Source organism: Heloderma suspectum, chromosome 16 (genome assembly GCF_057233095.1).
Source record: "Heloderma suspectum isolate Gila_16-S chromosome 16, 16-S_ref, whole genome shotgun sequence".
Classification (NCBI taxonomy): Eukaryota; Metazoa; Chordata; class Lepidosauria; order Squamata; family Helodermatidae; genus Heloderma; species Heloderma suspectum.
The window spans coordinates 8136303-8149626 of record NC_139473.1 but is presented as its reverse complement, the minus strand read 5'-3'; the positions used below and the strand labels follow the sequence as shown (position 1 = coordinate 8149626).

General features: G+C 45.8%; 1 protein-coding gene across 9 annotated transcripts in view; it reads right to left on the bottom strand.

Moving 5' to 3' along the window:
- Positions 1-13324, bottom strand: part of AATF (apoptosis antagonizing transcription factor) — a 111092-nt gene that overhangs the window by 36403 nt on the left and 61365 nt on the right. For 6 of the 9 annotated variants that reach the window (XM_084822408.1, XM_084822409.1, XM_084822411.1 and 3 more), the window contains exons 9-11: positions 10592-10659; positions 5498-5578; positions 1404-1475 (exon numbers count right to left, since the gene is read on the bottom strand). In XM_084822408.1, the coding sequence (XP_084678534.1) occupies positions 1404-1475; positions 5498-5578; positions 10592-10659 (221 nt within the window). Of the gene's footprint in view, positions 1-1403; positions 1476-5497; positions 5579-8953; positions 9079-10591; positions 10660-13324 lie in introns of those variants that run through there. The other 3 variants (XM_084822410.1, XM_084822415.1, XM_084822416.1) reach the window with 2 other exon arrangements.

Here is a 13324-nt window from a genome sequence, read left to right as displayed (position 1 = left end):
CCTTCCTTCATGCATATATGGGCTTCACATTGCAAATTTATAGATAGATAGATAGATAGATAGATAGATAGATAGATAGATAGATAGATAGATACAAAGCACGAGTGGGGTGGGGAGAATCAGACAGAATTTTAAATTGGACATTGCATTATGCTCTTGTCCTCAGTTGTATTGTGGGCCCACAATAAAGCAGAGAATATCAACAGGGCCTCTAAGCCTTTCACAACTGCGTCACAAAGGAGTGCAAATGGGCACACAAATCTGCATCGTGTGTTTATCGGTGCCTTCACGTTCCATTTTACTTCTTTAATAAGTATTAAAAAAAATAACTCCCCACATTAGTCTGTTGAAGAACACATTCAGATGATTGTTATCCAACCATATTTGGATAACCATGATATTTTAGTCATGGTTTGAAGTTGGCTTAATATCTTAGCTTGTTCCAAAGCTGTTAGCCACAGATTCTCGGCTTGGATGGAACAAGAAACAGCCATAGTTAACAGAACAATTCCTGGTTTGTTTGCAGGCTCACACAAAAGGGAGCAGTGAAGTGGCCATATGCATGGCTAAAAGCCTTGTTCATATTTCAGCTTATTAAGCCGAGATATGATCATTCAAATTTTCTCTAAGTGTCATGTGGTGCTTTAAAGACTAATAAATTCAGTGTCGCATCCGCTTTCGTGCACTAGAGTTCATTTCGTGCATCTGATGAAGTGGACTCTACTTCACAACAGCTTCTGCCATACTACGTTTGCTAGTCCTTAAGGTGCCACAAGACAGTTAAAAAAAAAAAAGAGGCTAATTTCAGAGGGGCATCTGCATTAACTCTGTTGCAGCAAACACAAAATCAAGAGTCCTGTGGCAACTAAAAGACTAATACAGGTGTCCCCAAGCTGGTGCTCTCTAGTTGTTTTGGACTACAATTCCTAGCATTCCAAACCATTCTGCCGTTGGGCTGGGGCTGATGGGAGATGAAGTCCAAAACTTCTGCACAGCACCAGCTTGAAGGCTGGACTGAGACACTGATGATGGTATGCGGTTCCCTGGGTGAGAGCTGACCCCGCTCTAAGGCTGTCCGCCATTAAGGGGCCAAAAAAACCCGTTCGAGAGATATTCAACCATGTGATTGGAATGAACGAGAATTAAAAACACACACACAAAGCCAGGCATATCTGAGCAGCAACTACCAAAGGCAGAGCCCAAGCTGAACTGTGCAAGAAACACAGCATGCAATTGCAGGAGCGAAAACGCACACAGCTGGCTCGGCTGGGACAGAGGGCCTGCATCGTCAGTGACAAATGGCTAACTGATACAAAGAACCTGGGACGGTGACAGGCTGAAGAACAAGTCAATATCAAGCTGTCAGAAAGCCCTTCGAGAAGCGTAATTAACCGCTTACTAACCTGGCATCATCATTCATCGTGCAGTGGTCAATGGGAGCCATGAAACTCACCAACTTGCTGTGGACGTGATACCTGAGAGACAGAGAAATAGGATGCGTCAAGTAACTATTCAGAGAGAGGAAGGAAAAGAGCAGCAGCCTTCACTGAAAACATTCCAGCTACGTGACAGCGCGTCCTACGCATTTATGTCGTTTGTTGATGAATTGATTTAATCCATTTCTTCACTGCCTTTCAAGGCCATAGTTTTCCTGAGGCGGCTTACACCATAAACACAGTCCAAACATATTAATTAAACCATATTCAATCTAAACAATGAAACAAAACAGTTTCAATAAAATGCAACTGTCAAAAATACCCACCAGCAGGGATATTGGAACCCTCCTTTCCAAGTTTCAATGCCTGGTTAATGTGCCCCTGGAATACCGCGTGATGACAGCCCGCTGGGCATCAAGCTAAGGGCAAAACTGTCTTCTGCTCAGTTTGTCCCCAAATGGAGGAACAGCAGAAAGAGTGCAATCCCTGATGGAGCGCCTCCCACCCACCAGCTTCATGGGATGACCCCGTTGGGTTCTGGTATTATGAGAGAGAGAGAAAAATGTTTCCCTATCCACTTTCTCCACACCAGGCATAATTTTGAACACCTCTATCATGTCTCCCTTTACTCGGCTTTTTTCCGAGCTAAACAAACCCAGCTGTTGTAACCTTCCCTCGTAGGGGAGTTGCTGCAGCCCCTTGATCAGTTTGGTTGCTTCCCCATCATCTGCTACCATTTAACTGGAGGTAAGAGGGACTGACCTTGGGATCTTCCCCATGCAAATCATGTGCTCTGTCCTTAGCTATGGCCCCCTCCACAGTACTCTGTCTGTTGAGATGGTGGACAGGAGGGGGGAAAGCTTGGAAAAAGCTACTCTGAAGACATTTGAGTTTCGGGATTTTTTTTTTCTTTTTCGTTTCAAGGTGTTTAAAAATTATTTTTAAAATACCCACATTCAGCTTCCAGACCTAGAAAAGGATGCCCAAAGCAGCTGACAATGCAACAAACTGAAGTACCATAAATCAATGAAATATAATAAAACCAGGAACTGGATAAAAAAAAAACCCAGAACAACTGAAGCGTACACAGCAGGGCAGAGAAACAAACCCAAAAGGCTAGGCAATTAAGAAGTTGCACAACATTTAAAAGATGGGAGGGGGGGCCCTCTTGCAGGGAGTTTCACAACCCTCGTGTGCCACAACAGGAAAGGCCCCGTCTCGCATCCCAACCAGCTGTGCCTCTGAAAGTGGGGAGACAGCTAGCAGGACATGCAGGATTCAGTGGGTGGGTCAGATCAGACAGGAAGAAGCCATCCTTCAAGTATCCTGGCCCCATACTGTTTAGGGCTGGGTTGTATAACCTGGTCCTCTGGGGTTCCCCAGAAGTCCATGCCCCTTTACCGACTTCTGTGCATTTTCGAAATGCCTCTCCTAAGGCTTAGTTACTGGCATGACGAGCTTTCAGCTAAAACATGCTGGCATTTTTTGTACTTTGGTCACACCCATTTTGTCTTTGGCCCCGCCCACCACTGGACAGTCCCCTGGTCCCGTCCCCTAGAGCTTCTCCAATACGGAATTCAGCCCCGGGGCTGCAAAAGGCTCTGCATCCCTGGCTTAGGGCTTCAAAGTTAAGAAGCAGCACAAACTGTAAGGAGTGACTCTCTCCTGCATTCGCTGCTGATCTTCCGTAAAGCTGAGCGTATGTGCTTCGAGTTCGACATTTCTCGTGCCTCTGTGTTCTTCTTTGAAAGGCACCCAAGATCTATAACCTTGCAACTCTCCCCGCCGCCCCACAACACACACAACTTTGCTAACTCCAAATAATGCCCATTCCACACAGCAGGCGGGAACTCTTCCAATCCCCTTGGCTCAAACACCCCCCCCCAAAAAAGGTTTACGAGCCTGGCTCAGGGTGGCGTGGTGCTCATCAGCGGTCCCTGACTGAGGCGTGAATACATCCCTGTCTGCGTGCAACGCTGACAGGAAGGAATATTGATAGTCAATAATTACAGGCTTTTAGGCCCAACAAAGCAGCTCTTCCCTCTTTTCATAAGTTATCTTATGACATCTATCTTAAAAATTGCTATGCCAGGCCTGACCCAGCCCAAGTCCGCTGACTTTCTATCAAGTGCCATCTGAGCTCAAGATTTATCGTTTGGCTCACCAAAAAAGGGAGAAAAGGACGGTTAACGTCATTGCACGGCTCTTCCCTCTTTATTCTCCTACCCACCCGCCCCTCAATCCCCATGGGCAATGGAGCAGCTTTTCTGTCCAGTTCCAAAATTATTTCGGGCACAAAGCTCAGGGAGAAGAAAAAAGGCCATCTCATGGCACAAGACAGGCTGGTCACATTAACACCAATCTTACATCAGTTGCACTGGCTACATATCTGTCCCCAGGCTCCGTTTAAAGCGTTGGAATTAACCTTAAAAGGTGCAATCCTATGCATGTTTAGACAGAAAAAAAGGCCTACAACTCCCAGCATTCCCCAGCCAGCATAGGATTGCACCTTTTCGGGTTAATTCCAACACTTTGAAGAGCTGGCTGGGGAATGCTGGGAGTTGTAGGCCTTTTTCTCTCTATACAAGCATAGGATTGCGCTCTAAAACCCTGTATGGTTTGGGATCAAGCTATTTGAAGGACTACCAGGACCCGTAAGGACCTGCCTGGGGACAATGATCAGCCTTGGAGGCTCTGCTCTCCAGCCCACCACTAAGATATTTTAAAGTTAGTGAGTACCAGAGATGGAGACCTTTTCGATGGTGACCCACATCTTTAGAACAGCACTCTAGTGGTTTTTTTAGGGGGGGAAACGACTGTCAAACTCCATTTTATTCCACAAAGCTGTTTCTTGATTTGTATTGCTGGCTCTATCCACTGTAGTAATTTTTATGGATTGTTTTTATTGTCATTTTCTTAATCCTAATTTTTATTTTGTAAACCACCTCATAAGGGCTTGGCCCTTAAAAGGAGCAACGCCAGGGAAACAATTAATAAACACATCTATTCTGTAGCGGGGGGGGGAGCTTACCCTCATGCCCTCTGTAGTCCTCTCATTTTTTGGTTTGGGGAGATGCCAAAATTTGTGCTTTTGGAACATTTAAGGCATTTGTTCCTAGAGCAGCGCACCTTAACATTAAAAATTAAAAGCTCTCGTGACCCCCAAAAGACAGCCATTCACAAAGGAAGCTGCCTGTTACATCTCTGCAGAGAGTCACTGCATAGGGCAATTTTGCTCCTTCTCTGCCACTGGATGCAATTAGATCATTTGCTCCCAGTGAAAAAGTGCAGGAGCTTTACCAGCTCATGGGCAGCTTCCTCCAAGGAGTCTCTGCATGATCCCCTGCTCTGGGCACACTCCTACTGATCAAGAGGCGGAACAGCCCCCTATTCAGAAATACACAGGAAGAGGGTGCGAGGGCAAGGAAGTCATCTGAAAATTTATCACATTTGGAAGTCAAGCCTGGGGGAGGGAGGTTAAGACTGAACCTTGCCCCCCGTTTTAATTTGGGAGAAGTGGGTGCTTCAGTTCTCAGAAGTTTGGGGAACTCCGGTTTACATGATTCCATTTCACTAATTTATTTAAAATATTCCTCGGCCACCTCTCAGGGCAAAGCCCTCCCAAGGCTGCTGGCGTAAAAAAAGCAAAACACCACCACCACCACCACCCGTCTCAACATCACATGTCCGTTTAAAACTGGAGTTAGAAATATCTCATGAGCCAGCACAACTCTCATATAACACTAATTAAACTGGTGGGAAAAAAACACAGACACAAAACAATTTAAAACCAGCAGAAGGAGAATCATGTTTATTTCTTTAATTAATAACAGTAGCGCAAACTGTGATAGTAGCGCAAATTGGAAGTTAGAAAGCCCCCCCCCCCCCCGAAGGAAGAGAATGAGAGGTCAGTACTGGAGAAGACCCTACTGCAGACTTCTCCTACGCGGTGCCCTCCAGATGTGTTGGACGACAGCTCCCATTATAATGGGATTATGGGAGTTGTCGTCCAACACATCCAGAGGGCGCCAGGCTGGGGAACACTGGCCTACTGCACTCACCGGATTTTCCTTCCTTTGCTGGCCTTTTTGTCCACCTTCTTCCGGATTCTGCTCCGCAATTTCTGGATAGCCAGCCACTGCCTAAGGAATCAGACACACACATACAGAGAGAGAGAGAGAGAGAGAGAGAGAGAGAGAGAGAGAGAGCATGCAAGATTAAAATGGAAGGCTCCCTAAAATGTGGAAGGGGGTAGAGGAAGAGACCCTGCTTCTACCTCCTCCTCTTAAGTGCTGTAAGCAACAAGAGTGCCAACAGGAAATGTATTTCTGCTGCCCCAGTCTTTTGATTTTACTGCATTTACTCGTCAGGATGGCTATGTGCCACCTCCAGGATCAGAGGCAGCATGCTGCTGAACACTTATTGCCAGAGAACGCGAGTGGAAGGGTGCTGCTGCACTCATATCCTGCTTGTGGGCTTCCCATTGGGACATCTCGTTGGCCACGGTGGGAACTGAATGCTGGACAAGACAGGCCTTTGGTCTGATCCAGCACAGTCCTTCTGATGTTCTTACTGCATTTTATGTGAGGCTTTGTAAGCAACAACCATGGAAATATAAAGAGAGTAAACAAATTAATTAAACTAAATTTAAAATGAGCGCACCGGCTTCTGTATAGTTTCCCAAGCTAGTCACCTAAAAGCAACCACTACTCACCACAGGTGACTAGGCAAAGTTGCTAATGCCTTATTCCTGCCAAGTCAGGAGCTGGTAAGCATAGTGTCACAGGCTTGAAAATGAGATGGGAGAGAGATGCCCAGCTGGGAGAGAAGGTTAGCCCTGGAGCCAAAGTCCATGACAAAACTCTGAAACAGTGGGGGAGCTGTCCACACAATAGCTGAGGTGTGGGACAAGGAGCTAAGCAGATAAAGAGTTGAACAACCACCGGACAGGAAACTGCAGAAGGTTCTTAAGAGAGGCCTTACAGCCCCAGCCTTCTAGGTTCATCAGCAGTCCCAGGATATGGTCTGAAGGCGCATAAGGCGGCTGTGTTGCTGAAGCTAAGCAGGTCTGAGTCTGGTCAGTGCTTCGAGGGGAGACCACCCGGGAATCCCATGTAGCCACGTTGAGTTCCAAGGTGGAAGATAGGTGAGATATAAGTGTGTGTGTGTGTGTGCGTGTGCGGCCCTGATCTTGGAACCCACTTACATAGGGATCTTGTCCTCAAGAACGGAGTTTGGTGAAGGAAGGCCCTGTGCCAGCAGGTGAGCACTCCAGCTTCTACAGTGGGCTTCTGTCTGAGTTCATGCCATCAGAACATAAGAAACTGCCTCACGCCAGGTCAGATGATTTGTCCATGTAGCTTGATACTGTCTGTTCTCATCGGCAATAGCTCTCCAAGGCCTCTGGCAGAGAGAGGACTTCCCCATCACCTGCTACCAGTTCCTCCTCACGGGAGATGAACATGGGATCTTCTGCAAGCAACGCACATGCTCTACCACTAAGCTATGGTCTTCATCTCCATGACTAAGGTTCACAAGGCGGTTGTGAGAGCCGTGTGGCACAGGGGGAAGCTAGACAAGTGGCGACAGGTCTAGGCCTAAGTCTCTAGACCAGGGATGCAGAACCTGTTTCAGGCAGAGGGCCACATTCCATTTCAGAAAAGCTTTTGGGGGCCACATTCCAGTGGTGGGTTGAACAGAAGGAAAAAGGGGCGTGGCCACCCCCACCCCCCACTAAGAGCACAAGAAGAGCTGTGCTGGATCAGACCAGTCCAGCATTCTGTTCAGACAGTGGCCAACCACAGGAAAACCACAAGCAGGGCGTGAGTGCAACTGCACCCTCTCACCCATGATCCCCAGCAACGGGTGTGCATACTGCCTATGGTACTGGAAGTAGCACACAGCCAGCAAGACTAGCAGCCATCGATAGCCTTCTCCTCCAGAAATTTGTCTAACCCCCTTTTAAAGCCATCCAAATTAGTGGCCATCGCTATGTCTTGCGGTAGCAAATTCCATAGTTTAACTATGCACAGTGTGAAGAAGTCCTGAATTTCCCACCCATCACCTACATGGGACAACCTCGCTGGGTTCTACTATTATGAGGGAGGCTATTTTAGCTTAAAGCCCTCAGTGCCAGTAACTAAGCCCAAGGAGAGGCAGTTCAACCTTTTAGAACGGGAAAAAACTGTACAAAAGCTGGGAAGCCACAAAATGATTGATGGTCAGGGGAAAGGGGGTGGAGTCAGAGGAAGGGGGTGTGACCAGCTGAGGAATCCTAGAGGGCCGGATTAGAAGCCTGGAGGGCCGGGTTTGGTTCTCTGCACCTGAGGTTCCGTACCCCTGCTCAAGACTCGGCGTGGTTAGACCGGGGGGGGGCGGGGGGGGGCGGGACACAGCTTGCATCTCCCATATTAACTGCACAAGGCTCTTTGGGAAGGCCAGTCTCGTACTCTGAGAACCGTGGCGCTAAAAATATGGCACATTCTTTAATCTGCATAGGAGCTCATCTCTTGCATGCCTGGAGTAGAATGTAGTACTGGGGGGGAAGTCTTATTTCTTTCTCCAATTTTGTGCTTAGAAAAATAAAATTAAGACGCGCACACACACACACTTCCAAATCCTGTTTAATGAACAGTACACATTTAAGCACAGCCACTGGCTATAATTTGGAAATGCATTAAAAAAAAAAAAAAGCAAGGAGGGAGAAAAACAACACCCCCCGTCCCCAAACCAAATAAAACGGAAGCTCAAAGTGCTAAACGCAGAACACACTGCCGGAGAAGCCATTTGATGCGTTATGAAAAGCTCGGGTGTGTCGGCAAAATTGTTTTCACCCTCGTTAAAATACTGCCTCGGATTTTAGTGCACCATGCCAAGTTTATTTCGTGGTATGTCTGGAATATTATGGAAGCCTTGCTCTGCTATAATTTAACGGGATGTAGCCCCAAAAAACCTTGCACTTAAGCGGTGATTACATTGCACATCTATCTGACTTTACAATAAAATAGATTACGGTAATTAAGATTATATTAAGATTGTGGTAATTGGATTTTGAGATTTCCCCCCGATGTTGGGCTCTCCGACAAGTAAATCAGGTAAAGACGATGCCAGTTTCTAGCTTAAAAATAAAAATGTTTGTAACTAGCAGCAGAGTTTCTCTCTCTTCCCATTCTTCCCCCTCCTCTTTCCAGTTCTCCCCAACACATCTTTGGCACACAATACAAACCTCCAGACCCATGTCATTTCCCACTTCCCCCCTGCCCCAAACTTCCCCCCTGTCCAGAGGGAAAAAAAGGATTCACAGAACATCCAACACATTTCTCTGAAAGGCAAGATATGTTATGATTTAAAATGTAACAATTCAATGCACTGCCCTTCTGTGGATTGTAGCCAATCACAAGCTGAATATGAGTCAGCAGTGTGATGCAGCTGCAAAAAAGGTTAATGTGATTTTTAGGCTGCATTAATGCATCCATAAGCTTCCAATGAGCAGTCGTAGTTACATTTTTTTCTGAACTAGTCTGACCTCCTCTGCAGCACTGTGTCTAGTTCAGGGCACCACACTTTAAGAAGGATGAGAACAAATGTGCAGTTTCACAGGAGGACAACCAAGATGGTCTGGAGGGAGTATGGAAAACGAGTCCTAGAAGAAGGATGAGGACAAATGTGCAGTTTCACAGGAGGACAACCAAGATGGTCTGGGGGGAGTATGGAAAACGAGTCCTATAAGGATTAAGAAACTGGGTATGTTTAGCCTGAAGAGAAGAGACGAGTGAAAGGAAAGAGCACTCTTCATATAGGGCTGTTACAGAAACTTGTTATCTGCAGCTCCAGAGGGAACAACTAGATCTAATAGGCTTAAGTTACAGGAGGGTAGATTTTGGTAGGATTTTCTTTCTTTCTTTCTTTCTTTCTTTCTTTCTTTCTCTCTCTCTCTCTCTCTCTCTCTCTTTCTCTCTCTCTCTCTCTCTTTCTTAATTGATTAGATTAGATTAGATTAGAATACCAAATGCCTGTGGGGTGGTTTACATTCATAAAACTAAGCAGGAACAATACAACCAATAAATAAATAAATAAAAATAATATAATACAAATTCCTAAATAATACAACATTAAACATCAAAAACATTTAAAATATTTTTAAAAACATTGGGGAGTCAGTGGTAAAATTAATAAAGCAACAGATTAAAGGTTAAATGGATCCAACTTGGACCCAGCACTGTCACTTGAGGCTCAGGTGGACTTGGTGGCACGGAGCACCTTTTATCACCTTAGGCTGATATCCCAACTACATCCTTATCTGGACAGAGATAGCCTAGCTACAGTTATCCCTGCTTTGATAACCTCTAGTCAGGATTACTGCAATGTGTTGTATGTGGGGCTGCCTTTGAAAAGTCCGGAAACTTCAGCTGGTCTAAAATGGGGCAGCAAGACTGTTAGCAGGAACTGGCCAACGTGACCATATCATGCCAGTACTTTTCCATCTGTGCTGGCTACCAGTCCATTTCTGGTCCCACATTGGTATTAACATTCAAAGCCCTAAACAACTTGGGGCCAGGTTACTCATGGAACAGGCTGGGGCCAGGTTACCTGAAGGATCGTCTCCTCCCATATATACCTACCTGGACCCTAAGATCATCCTCAACAGTCCTTCTCCAAGAACCACTGTCGGGGTGGGGTGGGGTGGGGGGGGGCTACTAAGAAGATGGCCTTTTCTGCTGTGGCACCCTGGTTGTGGAATGAGTTTCGCAGAGAGTCTTGCTTGATGCCTATATTGTTCTCTTTTCAGCATCAGGTGAAGACCTTGTTTTCCCAGGCTTTTTAGTTCTTCCATTTCTGTTTTAAATCTGGAACTGTATTTGAAATCTTTGCACTGCTGCTAGGTTTTATTTTGGTTTTTAATCTTTATTTTATGCATGGCCCTGGACCACCATCTGTAAAAGAGTGGGTGTCCCCCATACAAAAGTTGGCAATCACAGAATTATTTACACACGTTTCTCTCGCCTTTCCAGATATGGGCCAAAGGTGATTCATGGTATAACACTGAAAACAAGTGATCATAACAATAGTAATAAATAATAAAGAAGTATAAATACAGCCAAGACAACCGCAATAAAAACATTAAAACCTGCATCAGTTAAAAAAATAAGACTTACCTGCCCATTGCTACTTGGTCATTTGGGTCCAAGGAGCCGGTTTTACGTTCGATAAGTTCCCGAAGGAGCTGGAAACGAAAACAGGAGGAAGCCAGGGTTGAAAAAGAGAAATTCAAGACAAGGCTCGGGGGATTTAAAAAAAAACTCTCACAGGCCAGTTGCAGACGATCTTTTCTGGTGTCATAACCATGGTTTATGAAGCCAGGAATGAGCACTCCACCCTCCCATGCTTAACTGAGCTTTAATGCTTAATTCCTGGCCCTCCTCTGCATCCCACCAGTGTGAGACATATACTATGGTGGGACATTTTCTGCTGTGGCACCCCAGTTGTGGAATGCCCTCCCCTTGGAGGCCCAATTGGCACAGACATTGGTTTCATTTCAGTGCCAAGTTAAAACATGGCTTTTTATCAAAGTCTTTTAGGGGTAAATGCACTCCATAAAGTAGGACACTGTTTTAACTGCTTTGTTTTAGATTTTAAATTAGAATTAGCTTGCTTAATGGTTTAATATGTTTAGCTGTTTAAATTATGTATTGTTTTATACGGTCCAAATTTATTTTATCTTTACACCGCCCTGAGATCCTAATGATATAGGGCAGGATATAAATGTTTTAAATAAATAAAATAAATAAATATATTAAGACCGAGTTCCCTGTTACATCCCAGCCAAGGAACTTGAGCTTACTGTCACTTAACAAACCACGATAAGCAGATAGGACTGGATCATAAGCCATGATTTATAAACCAGGAAAGACTTCTGAACCCAATGGCATACTAGCCTTAATGATTTTCTTAGCACCAAACCAAATCAGGCCCTGACAGACATTGTGTGTGTGTTTTTAAATTATAGTAAATGTTGTACACATAGAAACTGTAACTTACATACACTATAAACCGGGGAGGTTGAACCTCTTTCAGCCTGAGGATCAAATTCCATTTCAGAGCAGCTCTTGGGGATGACATTTCAGTGGTGGGCGGAGCCAAAGGCAAAAGGGGTGGGGCCAGAGGAGAGGCATTTTCACCTTTTAGAATGGGGGTAAAACGGCACAAAAGCTGGAAAACCACCAAAGTACCTGTGGTTGGGGAAAAGGGAGTGGCCGACTGAGGATCCCAGGAAGGCCGGGAAGAAACCCAGAGGATTCTGGGGATTAGGACCCCAGGAGGGTCAGATCCTGCCCACAGGCCTGAGGTTCTCCCCCCTGGCTATAAACACATGCATTGGACAGGGATCCTCTGCACTAAGAGCAAACCCATCCTCCTGAAGGTGGATCCTTATGTAGCCAAATTGGTGCCATCCACACATAAGAGGGAGGTATCAGTAGGCTTCTAAAGGTGAACTTCCCACTGGTCTTTAGGGTGCTGCGCAAAGCCCACTTATTCAGGAGAAGCTTTGGGGGCATTCAGAACAGGGGGCTTCTTTTATTGGTGCGCTTTGCAATGTGGGATGGGGTGAGTGAAGTTGGAAATGTTTTATTGCAGCAATTCCAGTTGTGCCGTGCCTAGCTTTTATTCTGGCTTGAAATGTTGTATCGTAAGCCGCCTTCAGCTTGGGAAGGGAGCTTAGAAATGGATGCAACAGCTTCTTCCTTTGGTGCCTTTTTAGGAGGAGGGAGGGGCTTCCTTTGGTGCAAGGGAAAGGGGGGGGAATGAGAAGACTGGAACCCACTTAGGAGCGCAACACAGAACTCCATTAGGAAGACTTATTGTAGTACAGTTAATTTCAGACGAATCAATGAGCGTTGCAGCGTTCCCTTCATCATTTTATGATTAGTTTAATCCACCCCATCTATATCAGCCGAGGATCTTTAAAAGGTCAGGCCGAAAACACAGGGAGAAAGGTGGGCAATGCATCTGTCTTTACACTAGTAGGGCCAGGCGTGGCAACGATCTTAAACCCGAACAAGTGGTTTTCGTTGTGGGATGAGAGCAGATGTTGTTGGGCAATTCAATGCAGCCCATTCTTTCTCCTGGGCATACAAAGGAGAGACAGAAGGCCTCAGATGCTGTTAAAACCCCAAAACTGGGTGTTTTGGGATATCACTTCAACGCCGAGTTTCATTCTTGTTCCGGGTCATGAAAAACACAGCTAACAACTCAGAGCACACATAAGGTTCAGGAGATTCCCAGAAACCCCGGCTTTCATTTCAAAGAGATGGCGCAAGCTCCTAGTCCTCATGGGTGGTAGTACTCAGGAACACTGGGCTTGCTTCCATCCCACATCCAAGTCCTGCAAGCTCCATGCATTATGCCATTTTTATTGCTCCTTTCTTGTTTTGCATACTTTAGCTTGCTGAGTGTTGGGGGGTGGGGGGGAACTACACGAAACTCCCAAAAACCGCACCGTAATCTCCGGTACTCTCACTCATTTCATTGTGATGTTAACCTATGGGGAGAGCTCTACTATATGTTACTGGGGTGGGGTGGGGTGGGGTGGGGCGGGGCGGGGCCTGCTTTCTGTCCCACCTGCAATTTCTTTCTCCCCTTAACTTCTACTTTCACCCTGGGACTAGGTTCCAGTGCCAGAGGCTTCCAGGCAGGCTTGAGCCCCAGAACCTCTTCATTTTAAAATAATAATAATAATCAGCACTGTCCTGTACATGAAAAGAGGAGACCCAGCCAGGAATTCACATGTGTTACTTGGCTTACCTAGCACCAGGGTGTGTTATCAGCAATAACTGCACCGTGAATGACCACCATTAATACTGTGGATGCCACTTTTTGCATTTCATTTC